At 41.6% G+C, this 17075-nt stretch overlaps 1 protein-coding gene across 1 annotated transcript in view; it reads right to left on the bottom strand.

Annotated features, from left to right (window-relative positions):
- Nucleotides 1–16304, bottom strand: part of ISM1 (isthmin 1) — a 56355-nt gene extending 40051 nt beyond the window's left edge. The window contains exon 1 of the mRNA XM_063444029.1: nt 15820–16304. Within this exon, the coding sequence (XP_063300099.1) occupies nt 15820–15933 (114 nt within the window). The 5' untranslated portion in view covers nt 15934–16304. The remainder of the gene's footprint in view (nt 1–15819) is intronic.
- Between the last annotated feature and the right edge of the window lie 771 nt (nt 16305–17075).

Below are 17075 nucleotides of genomic sequence, written 5' to 3'. Positions count from 1 at the left end.
CGGATGCCAAATTAACCTATTACATCAGCTCAGTCATTACAGCTCTATCTCTGCAGTGTAGAGGAATGTTTCTTTGGCAATTAGAAGAAAAAAAACAACAAAAAAACAAACCCATACAAATTTCAAACTTTAAATTTTTTTATGAAAGTCAACAGCTCACATAAATAAAAAAAAACAGTTTGTCCAGTACCTGAACGCAGCTACACAGAACCCCTAACACAGTATCATAACATATTTTGACAATAAAAAGTAATGATTAAAATAAATATGTACGGTCTTGTAAAAAAAAAAAGGATTATTTTCCACAAATAAACTGCATGCTCAAAATGATATTCTTGTTCTTAAAAAAATCATGGGGGGGAGCATGTAGGACCTCTCCAAATATTTGCCCAACCAAAACAGTGTTTGAGAACCCTAAGGTCTAAATACACTTTAGAATATTAAAGCTTTTTCCCTTGAGGTAACCAACCACGTTCCCCTGATTTAATGAAAAACCATTTAGGAACAGCAAAAGCCAGGGCTACCTCAAATGGCAAGAGCAGCATAACCCATGTGGCCATAGCAGCAATAACGCAAGTGGCCATAGCAGCATAACCCAAGTAGCAGCATAACCCAAGTGGCCATAGCAGCATAACCCATGTGGCCATAGCAGCATAACCCATGTGGCCATAGCAGCATAACCCATATGGCCATAGCAGCATAACTTATGTGGCCATAGTAGTATAACCCATGTGGCCATAGCAGTATAACCCAAGTGGCCATAGCAGTATAACCCAAGTGGCCATAGCAGTATAACCCATGTGGCCATAGCAGTATAACCCATGTGGCCATAGCAGCATAACCCAAGTAGCAGCATAACCCAAGTGGCCATAGCAGCATAACCCATGTGGCCATAGCAGTATAACCCATGTGGCCATAGCAGCATAACTTATGTGGCCATAGCAGTATAACCCATGGGGCCATAGCAGCATAACCCATGTGGCCATAGCAGCATAACCCAAGTGGCCATAGCAGCAAAACCCAAGTGGCCATAGCAGCATAACCCATGTGGCCATAGCATCCTGGCCATAGCAGTATAACCCATGTGGCCATAGCAGCATAACCCATGTGGCCATAGCAGCATAACCCATGTGGCCATAGCAGCATAACCCATGTGGCCATAGCAGCATAACCCATGTGTCCATAGCAGCATAACCCATGTGGCCATAGCAGCATAACCCATGTGGCCATAGCAGCAAAACCCAAGTGGCCATAGCAGCATAACCCATGTGGCCATAGCATCCTGGCCATAGCAGTATAACCCAAGTGGCCATAGCAGCATAACCCATGTGGCCATAGCAGCATAACCCATGTGGCCATAGCAGCATAACCCATGTGGCCATAGCAGTATAACCCATGTGGCCATAGCAGCATAACTTATGTGGCCATAGCAGTATAACCCATGGGGCCATAGCAGCATAACCCATGTGGCCATAGCAGCATAACCCAAGTGGCCATAGCAGCAAAACCCAAGTGGCCATAGCAGCATAACCCATGTGGCCATAGCATCCTGGCCATAGCAGCATAACCCATGTGGCCATAGCAGCATAACCCATGTGGCCATAGCAGCATAACCCATGTGGCCATAGCAGCATAACCCATGTGTCCATAGCAGCATAACCCATGTGGCCATAGCAGCATAACCCATGTGGCCATAGCAGCATGGCCATAGCAGCATAACCCATGTGGCCATAGCAGCATAACCCATGTGGCCATAGCAGCATAACCCATGTGGCCATAGCAGCATGGCCATAGCAGCATAACCCATGTGGCCATAGCAGCACCATAAATACACATCTAGTGGCAGACTGACTGACAGTCACCAAAGACACTTATTGGAAGCCTTCGATGAGTAATTACTGAAACTCTTCATGTTTGCCTTCTCTAGAACAAGTATCTGACTGGCAGAGGGTGGTGGTTGCCACGAATGAGCCATAGATCCCTAATACATCTCTATCGGTAGCATTGTATTGGACGAATGATCACCAGTTAAAATGATCTCAAAAGCAGAGAGAAGTCAATTGCTGGATGAAGTCTGTCCCAGCATAGGGTTAACTGTGAGTTTAATGGGTGTTTTTTTTTTTTTTTTTTGCAAGGGGGACCCTGTATCTAAAAATACTAAGAAACAATATATTTATTGTTAAAGGGACACTATAGTCACCTGAACAACTACAGCTTAATGTAGTTGTTCAGGTGAGATCTATAGCTCCCTGCAGGCAATCTACTGTAAACACATTGATTGATAGGAATACCTCCAGTGGCCGTCACTCAGACGGCCACCAGAGGTACTTCCTATCATGCAGGGCCCTAAAAAGGCCCTGTACATGTCAGACGTATTAAAATACGTCTGAAGTGTGCAGGAGAGAGAAGGCACTGTGTGCGCGCCTTCTCTCTCCAGCCTGTCAGCAGAGGAGGGGGGCGGGCAAAGAACGCGAACTGAGCTGTCAGTCAGCTCAGCTCGCGGCCGCGCACACCGCGCGCATCGCGGTAGTGCGCTCAGGACTTCAGAGGGTGGCGAAGCCGCACATGCGCACAAGGGAGCAATGACGCTTCCAAATGGAAGCGTCTGATTGCTCCCTGCTCGCGCCCGCCTATTTCGTCATTTTGACAAAATAGGGGACGCGGCTTCACGAGGCTCCCGGCGCTGGAACCAGGTAAGTAAATTCGGCTGCCTGGAGAGTCCCTTTAAGGTCCTAAGAAGACAATTGTACACAACTCCTAGACATAACGTTTAGCACCTATAATGTGCCGTGATGGTCTGAAATTATTATTTTAACATTCTATATCTACACGCACACAACAAAATGTAAAGCAAGATTTTATTTGTGAAACACTACTCAAAACCATAAGACAGAACACGTGCAGACAGAATTAATCAGCATTTCATGGCAAAAGGAGGATTGAATTGTTTGACCTTTCCTGATGATGAAAGTGAAATTTATTAAGATTTTAGTAAAAATGCATCAAGACAATTATTCATGACGAGCAAACATTAGAGGACATTTTGCATGAGTAATAAAAATATACATTGAGGTCAAACCATGATCGATTTAGAAACACAATCTAAAAATGTGCATTCCACATTGTTACCACACTGCACTGATATCCCCTTAAAAAAAATCTCTGAGCATTTAATGATCTTGTACATTTTTTATGTTCTTCCACCACCTGCTTTAAAATATACTGGAAACATGTTTAAACAATGTATTAATTGTAATAATTTAAACCACCTGCAGCTGCCAGCAATGGAAGAGTGCTTGCTCTATAACTACCATTTATAACAGTGGGTTTTAAACTTAATATGCCCAAATTATGCATTAACAAGGCATCCATGTGACGATCCATTCCACAATTATAAAATGAGCCAGATGATCTATTCTTAAAGAAACATTGTAGTCACCTTAACCGTTTCATCTCATTGAAGTGGTTATAGGGTCTGGAGTCCCTGGACACTTGTCCTTCCGTTCAGTATTAAATTACTGTACTTTTAATGTCCAAATGATAAATGAGAGTGCCCAGCAGCCCATTCCCTCTGTGCTGCTCTGGCTAATGAGGAAGCATTCGCCTGAACAGCAATGGGCAGCTGTGATTGGCGGATCGCTTTTAGTCAATCACAGTGCTCATTGCAGGTATGAATCGGTATTGCTAAAAGGAAGTGTGTAATGTCTCCCTTAGCCACCTCTCCAGTAGGGCCAGGCTATAGGAAGGGACCATTATTTAGTGTTAAACTGCACAAAGTGTGTATATGTGAATTGTGAAGCAGTGAGTGAATATACAGGTAATGTGTGGGTAGTGTATGTGTAAAGCAGCGAGTGAATATACATGTCATGTGTGGGTAGTGTATGTGTGAAGCAGTGAGTGAATATACATGTAATGTGTGGGTAGTGTATGTGTAAAGCAGTGAGTGAATATATATGTAATGTGTGGGTAGTGTATGTGTAAAGCAGCGAGTGAATATACATGTAATGTGTGGGTAGTGTATGTGTGAAGCAGTGAGTGAATATACATGTCATGTGTGGGTAGTGCATGTGTGAAGCAGTGAGTGAATATACAGGTAATGTGTGGGTAGTGTATGTGTGAAGCAGTGAGTGAATAGACATGTAATGTGTGGGTAGTGCATGTGTGAAGCAGTGAGTGAATATACAGGTAATGTGTGGGTAGTGAATGTGTGAAGCAGCGAGTGAATATACATGTAATGTGTGGGTAGTGTATGTGTGAAGCAGCGAGTGAATATATATGTAATGTATGGGTAGTGTATGTGTGAAGCAGTGAGTGAATATATATGTAATGTATGGGTAGTGTATGTGTGAAGCAGTGAGTGAATATATATGTAATGTGTGGGTAGTGTATGTGTGAAGCAGTGAGTGAATATACAGGTAATGTGTGGGTAGTGTATGTGTGAAGCAGCGAGTGAATATACAGGTAATGTGTGGGTAGTGTATGTGTGAAGCAGCGAGTGAATATACATGTAATGTGTGGGTAGTGTATGTGTGAAGCAGTGAGTGAATATACATGTCATGTGTGGGTAGTGCATGTGTGAAGCAGTGAGTGAATATACAGGTAATGTGTGGGTAGTGTATGTGTGAAGCAGTGAGTGAATAGACATGTAATGTGTGGGTAGTGCATGTGTGAAGCAGTGAGTGAATATACAGGTAATGTGTGGGTAGTGTATGTGTGAAGCAGCGAGTGAATATACATGTAATGTGTGGGTAGTGTATGTGTGAAGCAGCGAGTGAATATATATGTAATGTATGGGTAGTGTATGTGTGAAGCAGCGAGTGAATATATATGTAATGTGTGGGTAGTGTATGTGTGAAGCAGCGAGTGAATATACATGTAATGTATGGGTAGTGTATGTGTGAAGCAGTGAGTGAATATATATGTAATGTATGGGTAGTGTATGTGTGAAGCAGCGAGTGAATATATATGTAATGTATGGGTAGTGTATGTGTGAAGCAGTGAGTGAATATATATGTAATGTATGGGTAGTGTATGTGTGAAGCAGTGAGTGAATATACATGTAATGTGTGGGTAGTGTATGTGTGAAGCAGCGAGTGAATATACATGTAATGTATGGGTAGTGTATGTGTGAAGCAGTGAGTGAATATATATGTAATGTATGGGTAGTGTATGTGTGAAGCAGTGAGTGAATATATATGTAATGTATGGGTAGTGTATGTGTGAAGCAGTGAGTGAATATACATGTAATGTGTGGGTAGTGTATGTGTGAAGCAGCGAGTGAATATACATGTAATGTATGGGTAGTGTATGTGTGAAGCAGTGAGTGAATATATATGTAATGTATGGGTAGTGTATGTGTGAAGCAGCGAGTGAATATACATGTAATGTATGGGTAGTGTATGTGTGAAGCAGCGAGTGAATATATATGTAATGTGTGGGTAGTGTATGTGTGAAGCAGCGAGTGAATATACATGTAATGTATGGGTAGTGTATGTGTGAAGCAGTGAGTGAATATATATGTAATGTATGGGTAGTGTATGTGTGAAGCAGCGAGTGAATATATATGTAATGTATGGGTAGTGTATGTGTGAAGCAGTGAGTGAATATATATGTAATGTATGGGTAGTGTATGTGTGAAGCAGTGAGTGAATATACATGTAATGTGTGGGTAGTGTATGTGTGAAGCAGCGAGTGAATATACATGTAATGTATGGGTAGTGTATGTGTGAAGCAGCGAGTGAATATACATGTAATGTATGGGTAGTGTATGTGTGAAGCAGTGAGTGAATATACATGTAATGTATGGGTAGTGTATGTGTGAAGCAGCGAGTGAATATACATGTAATGTATGGGTAGTGTATGTGTGAAGCAGTGAGTGAATATACATGTAATGTATGGGTAGTGTATGTGTGAAGCAGTGAGTGAATATACATGTAATGTATGGGTAGTGTATGTGTGAAGCAGCGAGTGAATATACATGTAATGTATGGGTAGTGTATGTGTGAAGCAGTGAGTGAATATATATGTAATGTGTGGGTAGTGTATGTGTGAAGCAGCGAGTGAATATACATGTAATGTATGGGTAGTGTATGTGTGAAGCAGTGAGTGAATATATATGTAATGTATGGGTAGTGTATGTGTGAAGCAGCGAGTGAATATATATGTAATGTATGGGTAGTGTATGTGTGAAGCAGTGAGTGAATATATATGTAATGTATGGGTAGTGTATGTGTGAAGCAGTGAGTGAATATACATGTAATGTGTGGGTAGTGTATGTGTGAAGCAGCGAGTGAATATACATGTAATGTATGGGTAGTGTATGTGTGAAGCAGTGAGTGAATATATATGTAATGTATGGGTAGTGTATGTGTGAAGCAGTGAGTGAATATATATGTAATGTATGGGTAGTGTATGTGTGAAGCAGTGAGTGAATATACATGTAATGTGTGGGTAGTGTATGTGTGAAGCAGCGAGTGAATATACATGTAATGTATGGGTAGTGTATGTGTGAAGCAGTGAGTGAATATATATGTAATGTATGGGTAGTGTATGTGTGAAGCAGCGAGTGAATATACATGTAATGTATGGGTAGTGTATGTGTGAAGCAGCGAGTGAATATATATGTAATGTGTGGGTAGTGTATGTGTGAAGCAGCGAGTGAATATACATGTAATGTATGGGTAGTGTATGTGTGAAGCAGTGAGTGAATATATATGTAATGTATGGGTAGTGTATGTGTGAAGCAGCGAGTGAATATATATGTAATGTATGGGTAGTGTATGTGTGAAGCAGTGAGTGAATATATATGTAATGTATGGGTAGTGTATGTGTGAAGCAGTGAGTGAATATACATGTAATGTGTGGGTAGTGTATGTGTGAAGCAGCGAGTGAATATACATGTAATGTATGGGTAGTGTATGTGTGAAGCAGCGAGTGAATATACATGTAATGTATGGGTAGTGTATGTGTGAAGCAGTGAGTGAATATACATGTAATGTATGGGTAGTGTATGTGTGAAGCAGCGAGTGAATATACATGTAATGTATGGGTAGTGTATGTGTGAAGCAGTGAGTGAATATACATGTAATGTATGGGTAGTGTATGTGTGAAGCAGTGAGTGAATATACATGTAATGTATGGGTAGTGTATGTGTGAAGCAGCGAGTGAATATACATGTAATGTATGGGTAGTGTATGTGTGAAGCAGTGAGTGAATATACATGTAATGTGTGGGTTCAGTGACACACACTCATATACTACAGCACTAGACATCACACCCACTCCTCATCTGTGTGTTTGTCTGTGTCAGCAGTGAGGAAGGAATTACAGCAATTACAGCCATAGTTGGTGACAAGTTAGATAGTGAGGTAGATATAGCTCACTGGATATAGCAGTGAGTGAATATACATGTAATGCTTTGGTGACGAGCTAGGAAGTGAGGTAGAGGGAGTTGACTGCACAGTAATACAGTTACACACTACGAATGAATAGCAGGGGTTACTGAAAACCAGCACCACATGCTGCACTAAAGCCTCAGGATATTGACCCAATGTTTAAGCGGCTCTGTCACCTTCTGAGGCCTTTGCATATTTTGCATAGATCCCAGATGATGACTGCTCTGCTTGCTGTGAGGAGGCCCGGGGGTGCAGGCCTGACAGACAGTAGCTCCAACTTTTGTCAAGCTTGTCAAGAATAGAAAAAATACATTTGATAAAATTAGTCCTTATCTGTTTTGCAAAAGTTTTCCCCCTTAAGATGGTCCTGTCAAGCACTCAGGGTTCTCCAGTACCCGAGACATGCATCTATATTCTGCAGAGCTGCAGAAGCCGGATGCCAAACCCATTGGCTATTCACTGGCTGAGAGTGTCAGCTGAACGCAACTATGAATGAATGCAACTATGTGCATAGATATATGTACATAATTGACATTAGCCAGCCTAATGCTGGCTGGGGTGGAGTTATACCTCAAGAAGCACAGGGGTTAAAATCTGTAAATGCAGAGATCCATAGCGAAAAGATGCATATACAGACACCAGACCCCCAGATCATCCATGGAAGGGCTGGCAGCCGCGGCAAGACCGTCATAGTAAAAACACCCATCCCATGGGATCTAAGGGGGGCCAGGTACCTACATAGTTAAACACTAAAGTGTCAGGAATACATGTTTGTCTTCCTTGAAAGAAAAAAAAAAAAGAAAAAAGGAAAAAAAGATAGAAAAACACATCCATTAGGTGATGGAAAAAAAAAAAACTACACCCGAGATAAAACATTGCAATCATTCCAAGAGAAAGTATGTATATAAATAGATATATACAGCGATGAAACTAACAGCAAGATATTTAATTCGCTACAAACAGATCTGTGATATTCATTATGGAGTGCAGAGAGAAAGCGAGCTATTGCAATATCAAATATCAAACAACACGGCAACTACTACCGGGGAAAGTAGTTACTTCAATCGCGCACAGATGTTCTCTTAAATTGTCAGGGGGGGGAAAATGGTGATCTTTTCAACAGCAGTATTTTCTTCTTGGAGAATGTCAGTGTTTTTCTCCTTAGAAGTGCCATCTCTATTTTATTCATTTTTCCAGCTGTTTTGTTATCTTTATTTGTCGGAAAGAAAGTCAAGTTTAAGCTACTGAAAAAAAAGAGGGGGGGGGGGGGGAAATAAAACAATAAAACACAAATAGGGAACTCAAACACTCAAGCACTGCCAGACTACATATCGCCAAATATCTTTAGAACGTTATTAAACTATTCAAAGAACTAAGACAATGCGTCTTACAGGCCCCTGCACTAGGCCAATTAGATTTACTGGAACGGTAAGGATTTCACCCATTCCCAAATGAAAACACACATACACAGGAACGAGATCAAAGGACTGACTGTCAGACACTTTGTGATAAATACCTTAACGAACTAGAACCCTTTCAGTGGGTTCCCTTCAAATCTCTCCTGTAACACTCACATTATCCGCAGGCCGAATGGAACTTTTCAGCATGTTTACTTTACTTGGTTTAGCCATCTTCGTTTAATTTACATGACTATGACATTTCATTTATTGCAGGCCTTTGAAGCTGGTGTCATGGGGTAAATATAAAAAGAGATTAGCACGGGACATGGGGTGGAATAAATATCTAGCACAGGGGGATTGCGTGTTGCATTGGTCACATAAATTGAAATGGATGGAGAATGGGCATTTCTCAGGAATTACATTTTTTTCTCTTGAAACAACTATTCAAATATAAATACTTGTTCACGGATAACCAAAATCTAAGCACCCTTGTAGAAAATCGGAAGGTGGAAGAAGGCGTCTTCTTTTCTAAGTAGACATCATACAAACTTTGCAGCAAGATGGTTCCTTTACATAAATGTGATAAAACTACGAGAGTATTTTGGAATTATAAGCACCATTGTACTGCATACCTCCCAACCGTCCCTGAATTGACAAGACAGTCCTTATTTGTGACTCCAGTTTTGACATCCCAGGTTTTTTTTTCAATCTTCTTGATTCTTCTGGCCTCTAGCCACTCTTATCCCCATTTCATACTTCAAACAACATAATTTTTTTATTCTCTGATTTTATATCGGTAGTTGCAAATCTTTCCATCTAGAATGTCTATTGTTGGAAAGTCTATGTTTAATTTTACCTGTTAGTGGTGTAATGGCTGGTAGGAAACATCCGCTTCTTGTATGATACACCACAAATGCCCGTGGCATTGCTCTCACCTCTCGACACATGTATGAAAACATGTGAAGAGGATCCAGCAGCCTCGTGGAATCTTACACCAGACAGCTAATCTGCACGCAATGCCAAGTTGGGCCAAGACAGTTTGGCAATTGATCCAGACAAAAAAATAGAATGAAAGTGTTTTTATTGAACAAAAAGCTCAATAAACTTCCAACTTCTAGTTGGCTAATAGCAGGTGCCATCACCACCAAAGGAGTTTATTCACTATATCATTTTGGAAAGGTGACTACTGACACATATTATGTTGACCAATATAGCAGATCTGGGAAATAAATATTCAATAATCAAGACTATTATATTTTTGTCTACATTTTGCAAGCTGATAAGCAACTCACAAGCAACTATTTAGCTACTACAAGCAACTATTAACTCCTAGAGTTCAGTGATTTAATGGGGCAGTCTAAGTACCAGAGCAGGGAGTGCTAGTACCATAACAACTACAATAATGCTCATTGAGCAGGGCCCACTTGTCTGGTTACAATTACGTGTCTGTTAGTCCACCCATTGTACAGCACCATGGAATTTGCTGGCGCTATATAAATAATAAAATAATAATAAATAACATATTGCATTGTGCATGTATTATGATAAATAAAAGTATTTCTATGTTTCTACAAATCATTGGGTAGAACCTTGTCTCTTTTGTAGGACTCATCAATGGAGTCTATTTGGTGATTTATTAATGTATTGTGCCTGCTGCCTACTAGCACTATAACCACTGCAGCAGCAAGTAGTGGTTTACGGTGCTTAGAATGCACCTAAAGAATATATTTACGTATATATGTATACATACAAACAAACAAAAAGTTCTAAAAACGGAATCTGAGCAGAGTCACAAAAAATAATCTTATTAAGAATGTTCTCCAATCCTAGCAAAAGGACTCCTCACAATTTCATTTTTGTTTGAAAAGATTTAGCAAAAGGAGAGGTTATTCACGGACTGCAGCAACGCATGGATTTAATTACATATTTAAACTGCACTTGAATCCGTCCTTAGAAGTTTTTAGCATCAATAAAATTAGAAGAAAAAAAAAATGAAACGGGACACCAGACTACCTCCCCCCATCAGCTTCTAAAAGCACCCATGCAGAACTGTGCATCAGCAAGGCAGAATTCCTTCATGCACATCCCAGTAAAAACCTGAGACTAGTCTTTTCCTTAGTGGAAAATTCCTAGATGTGGAACATTAAACACAGAAATTACATTTTAATGTAACACACTTTAGAAGCACTTACACACAAATACATGTGCATAAACAGCAATCACAGTTCTCCCATTTGGACATTGCTCAAACACTGAACGCTTCTGACGATCCGCGATTAATCAAGATTTCTTGGATAATAAACGTATTTAAATATTTCATGCTTTGAAGAAGACTTCTTCTGCAAATAAAAGATTGATTTGCTTCAAAGGATAAACGTACTAATTTATATGGTCTACATGACAGGTTAAGACATCAGTAGGTTGCAATAAATGGATTTAATTCCTCTGTCATATTGAAATATATAATTCAGTCCATATGTGTTTTTGAAGGCTGCTTAAAGGGGACCCTGACACTTAAATCTTAAAATCTAAAAAAAAACGGTTTTAGATGCTACGAACTTGCCAGTGTCTTTAAAAGCAGGGGATAGATGTTTGAGCATGTTACTTAATGGCTTTTTTTTTAACTAAAAGGAGAAATTATATTTGACAACAACTGAGGGGACGAAATAGGCCAACATTTTAATTGAGTTAGGCCTAATATTTGAAATTCTTTGTAAATATTCAAAAATGATCAATTTAGTGAATTCACACCCAAAGTTTAGATAAAGGAAAACTATGTAAAGCAAATAAATACAATGGGCTAGACTGTAAGATATCCCATTTTGCAACTTTAAAATGTATGCACTATTGATTTTGTGGACAAATTCAATCCAACCAAAACTAATGTATTCTACACACATTTCATTGCTCATTGAGGGAAGCTATCTTTATTGTATTTAATTTGCTTTTGTCTGCTTAAAATGTGTTTATTCAGGTTGTTGATACTTCTTTGATATCATCACAACCAACAGGTAACTGTCCCAAAGATACACAGTCAAAGATGCAAAAAATGTCACTGCTTGACACTGCTCCTCAGATTTGTGTAGACCAGGGGTCTCCAACCCAAGTTACAAGCCATTTGGGGCTCCCTTACTGCCTTCTTCTTGCCTGAGGACATAAGCGGGTGATGGTGGCACCTTAATTAGGGATTATTGATGAGCAGCCACTTGTGAGAAGCCATTGGTCCTCAGATAAATTACATTTGAGGCTTCTGGTGTAGACTTTATGAATGGACTTTTTGTTGGCGACAGCTAATGTTTTACTCAATCCTCTAGCTATTTAAATATTTAAGATTATCAGGGGTACAAGAGGTTCAACTGGTGCCCTATACGTGTTAGGTACCCAGGCAACACCCACCCACGATGACATGGAATCATACACACCGCATAATGGGATATCAGCGATTTGCATCATGTGCCATGTGCTGATTTGTATAAATGTCTCAGAGGTTGTATTCCTGTTTGAATGCCAACATAAGTCAGGCTGGCTGGCTTCTGTATAGGTGTATTTGGCTGTGTCAGAACTTATCAATATGCCCGACAAGATGGATGTCAAACCCCTGTCTACACTAATGTGCCAAAGAACGTGATGAACACAGAACATCGAATCCTGAACTTCTTGACAAGAAACATGAAGGCTAAATAATAGGAATCAGTGAGGGCACCTAATAGGTGGGTGAACTAAATAAAGATATATGGTTGTAACTTAAGGAAAAAACATGAATTTGTCTGTTCCACTAATATTTAGGCATTCCATTTTCTTAGTATTTTCAGTTCAAACTCTCCTCCATATATTTTTCCATTACACACTTATGCTAACCACCTTAAATAGTGTTTATTATTATTATTAATATTATTAAAGAGATGATGGATACCGTACTCACCAAACAACCAAGACGCTCCGGATCCAGGGCTCCTCAGGCCTCACTTCCAGATATGTATTACAAATAATGGCCCATGCACTCAGAGTAGTTACAAAAATAGCAGCTTTATTGGGGCAATAGCAGCAACATTTTGACCCAACCGGATCTTTATCAAGTTGCTATTTTTATTATTATTGTCATTTATGTAATACCCACGAAGTCCACAGCACTTGGAACATTATTCATTGTCTGAAAGTGTCAATGTGCTGCAGTGGTTATGATGCTAAGAGTATTCCTTTAATGTCCAAAGTTGCGCAAAACTTATATTGCTAATGTCAAAGTATGAAATTCTGCTGCAGCATATCAGTGCAGACGGGAAGGTTTATAGACGCAAGGGCCAGGTAACTGTCAATCCATCCATCTGTGGTTGACAAAAGCCAGAACTTCCGTCAAGCTTTGCAAATTCCCACCAATGACTAGTGACAGCTGTAGTTAAAGGACCACTCTAGGCACCCAGACCACTTCAGCTTAATGAGGTGGTCTGGGTGCCAGGTCCTTCTAGGGTTAACCCATTTTTTCATAAACATAGCAGTTTCAGAGAAACTGCTATGTTTATGAATGGGTTAAGCCTTCCCCCTATGTCCTCTAGTGGCTGTCTCATTGACAGCCGCTAGAGGCGCTTGCGTGATTCTCACTGTGAAAATCACAGTGAGAGCACGCAAGCGTCCATAGGAAAGCATTATGAATGCTTTCCTATGTGACCGGCTGAATGCGCGCGCAGCTCTTGCCGCGCGTGCGCATTCAGCCGACGGGGAGGAGAAGAGGAGGATCGGAGGAGGAGAGCAGGAGGAGATCTCTCCGCCCAGCGCTGGAAAAAGGTAAGATTTAACCCCTTTCCAGAGCCGGGCGGGAGGGGGTCCCTGAGGGTGGGGGCACCCTCAGGGCACTCTAGTGCCAGGAAAACGAGTATGTTTTCCTGGCACTAGAGTAGTCCTTTAAAGTTTTCTTCTAGCCATCCTGTGGAATCTTCCACAGACCTATGCATGAGCGATGGAGTGAGGGAGGGCTCCAAGTAAGTATAGCTTCCTTTAGCTTGTCCCCTGCGCTGCCATACACTGTGCGTGCATGTCATCTGGTGAGTCAAGTGGCTTTGGGTAGCCTCCACTTATACTGGATTCTGAATAATGTGAGTAGAGTTCCAGAGAGGCAGTTGGTAATGTAAAATATTAGAAGATGTCATTTTGGGTACATATACTGGAAGGTTATAACAATATAGAGAGATACCAAGATTATAGAAGAAGTATCTTCTGAGGAAAAACTCTAAATGATGCAAAGATTACTTCACTGAAAATCAAACTAAGAACTAACTCTATACAGTCCTGACTGAGACAATTAGAACATTTCGGATTTAAAATAAACAGACCACAGCCCAAGAAAAGCGAGCTTCAATGAAATGTCTTATAATTATTCAGGAAACTCAACCTCAACAGATCCCAGTGTTTGCTCATTAGATGTCAATGGAGTTTCCTTGACTCAAATACTTTTTAGCATTAAGCGCGTGTACTCTAGGCGTGTAACACAATGTGTTCTACCCATGCACACGTACAAGGTTATAAAGTATACTATAAGTTTTAGCATTAAGGAGTGTCAGAGAGGTGGAATGCATTGCACGAGACCTCATTTCTCACCTCTGTGACACTCAAGGGGTTATGACCCTTTGTAAGTATAGGAAATGCCATGGTAGTTTTAAATATCAAAACACGGTGACTCCCCCTCACTCATTAATCCAATTTACAGTCATCATAAACACTTAGTTTGATGGAACAAACACAAATCTTTCTGGCCAGGGCTTTTGTAAGAAGATTCGTAAAAACAATCATAGCTTTGCACTAAATTGTGAATTGGTGGTAATTCATCACAACATTTATTTCCACGGTTTGGAGCTCAACAGACTAATTTGTTTAGTTCTCCCAGTCAGCTTTGATTATAGTTTCCCTATTTTGGTCTATAATTTGAAATTGACTTTGAATTCATTACAAACAACTCTTGAATAGCCCTGTGTGTCCTGCTTTGGTGGTGTATAGTCATTATACCAACTTTCTAAACTCAAGCAGACAAAATGTGAGTTTTCAGACAAGGTAATATTTTGACAAATGTACTCACATATTGTAGAATTACAAAGTAAAAAAAAAATAAAGTTTGAAATCTTGAATCCTTGCCAACAAAGTTTACAATCTTGTCACTTTGCAGCACCATTCAATAGAGTGTTAAGTACACGACAGAAAATCATTCAAGTGACAGTTGCCAACTTGCAACTTGTGTGTCTTTTCATCTTGTGCCAGGTCCCTTTATCTGAAAGGTGACACAACTACCAATATTTACATTGCACATTCTCAGGGTCCTCAATGCACTGAGAGACCATAAATTACTAGAAAAATAAATTAACTGTGCCTGGAAGCTGGAGGAACAAAAAAAATAAAACAATTCTCGTGTAAGATACTTTTGATACACTAATCCATCCTCAAAACATAACAAAACTATAAAAGGAGACAAGATGTGACACCTTCTCAAGTATCTGTCCACATAAACACATTACATCACAGCACCCATCCAACAAGCCCATTCTTCACAGTTTGGTGTAGAATAGTGATGGATGACCTTTGGCCCTCCAGCTGTTGTGGAAATGGAGGGCACAGCTGGACAGTCAGAGGGGATGGTGGTCTTCAGTGGTCCTGGTCACCCTACATGCCAGTGATAGCTACCCCTGGCACTCCCAGGATTCTTCAGTAGACTTAATAAGCAATGAGGTTCAGAGACACCTGGGTTATCAGGGAATATATATTGCTTGACAAATCCCATCAGCCAGAGACTGACTGCACTTAGAGGGAACCTTTAGTAGTTTACTGTTAATTTGGGATTTTTGATGACCATTTTTTCTTCCATTTTCCCAAATAAAGAAAGGCTGGCTCCACAGTTCTACAAACATCTATCCATCCATTAAACATAAAGAAACAAGTCTAGTTGAGGTTACTTTTTGCACAATATTTATATATATATTTAGGTCATGAAAGCAATGAGACCAGGCAGATGGCCAATGTGTGTCTGGCAGGTAAGTAGTCACTCACCTGGTGCTGGCTGGCATTGGCAGGGGTGGCGGGGTTCCCTCTGAGAACTGTGATGTGCAGGGTGAGCAGGAGTAGTCCAAGCAGTAGCAGCAGCTCGGCTGCCAGTCTCACCATCCTCTTGATGCGCCCAGCTTTCAGTGTCGGCTCGGGGGGGCTAGCCGTGCAGCCCCCGCTCTCAGGGTCCAGGGGAGCGGCCTGGGTGGAGGAGCCACCGCCACCAGCACAGCACCTCGGAGCCACCGCGGGACAGGGGGCGGCCGGCCGGGGGAGGAGAATGAGAGGGGTCGAGATGGGGTCTCCCCTGGGAGGGGTGGGTCAACGGCTGGGAGCACCTCCAGAGAGCTGAGGGTCCGGGGTACACATGGACTGCTGTACCCCTGAACCCCCAAAACAGCCGCTCCTCAAACACTGGAGGGCACAGTTAGGGGTTAACTGCCAAGCTGGGGGAGGAAGGGGTCAAATGCCAGGCTGGGGGAAGGGGTTAAATGGCAGGCTGGGGGAGAGAGGAAGGGGTTAAATACCAGGCTTGAGTGGAGGAAGGGGTTAAATGGCAGGCTGGGGGTTAAATACCAGACTAGGGGAGGAAGGGGTTAAGTGTCAGACTGGGGGGAGGGGGTCTCCAGGCTCTCCCGTGCTCCACGTGCTATTTAAATCTCCGGCTGGGTCGGTAGGTAGCTGCCTGGGTGGGTGTCTGTGTCGCCCCCTGGCGGGTGCACTGGGTGCTTGCAGTCCGGGGATACATCCAGGTGTTGCCGGCTAGGTCCCGGGCAGGGGTTCAGCTCAGGCCAGGCTCCGGCATGGTGGGCTTCCAAGGGCACTCAGTCCTGGGCAACAGTGAGTGTGCACTCCGATCAGCAGCCTCATCCCTGGCAGTGGGGAGTGTAGTCCAAGGATTCCCCCCTCCCCCTTCCAAAAAGACCAACCTGGACTGCACCCCTGTACCAGCACCCACTACCTATGGGCAGCTGACTATCTAACCTACTACCCTTGGGATACTGACTAACCAACTACCCCTTTGCGATATTTTAACTATTACCCCTGTGTGCTGGCTATACAACTTACTACCCCCGGGGCTCTTTATCTAATGTAATACCCCACAACTACAGACTTTCTAACCTCCTACTCATGCGAGCCAACTCTCTAACCAACTACCCCTGTGTGCTGGATATCTAATCTACTACTACTGTGTGAGGGTTATCCAATCGACTACCTCTATGCTGCTACCTATCTACCCTGCTACATTTATGTTGTGGGTA

This window comes from Pelobates fuscus, chromosome 2 (assembly GCF_036172605.1).
Source record: "Pelobates fuscus isolate aPelFus1 chromosome 2, aPelFus1.pri, whole genome shotgun sequence".
NCBI lineage: Eukaryota > Metazoa > Chordata > Amphibia > Anura > Pelobatidae > Pelobates > Pelobates fuscus.
This window is presented reverse-complemented; position numbering and strand designations above follow the sequence as displayed.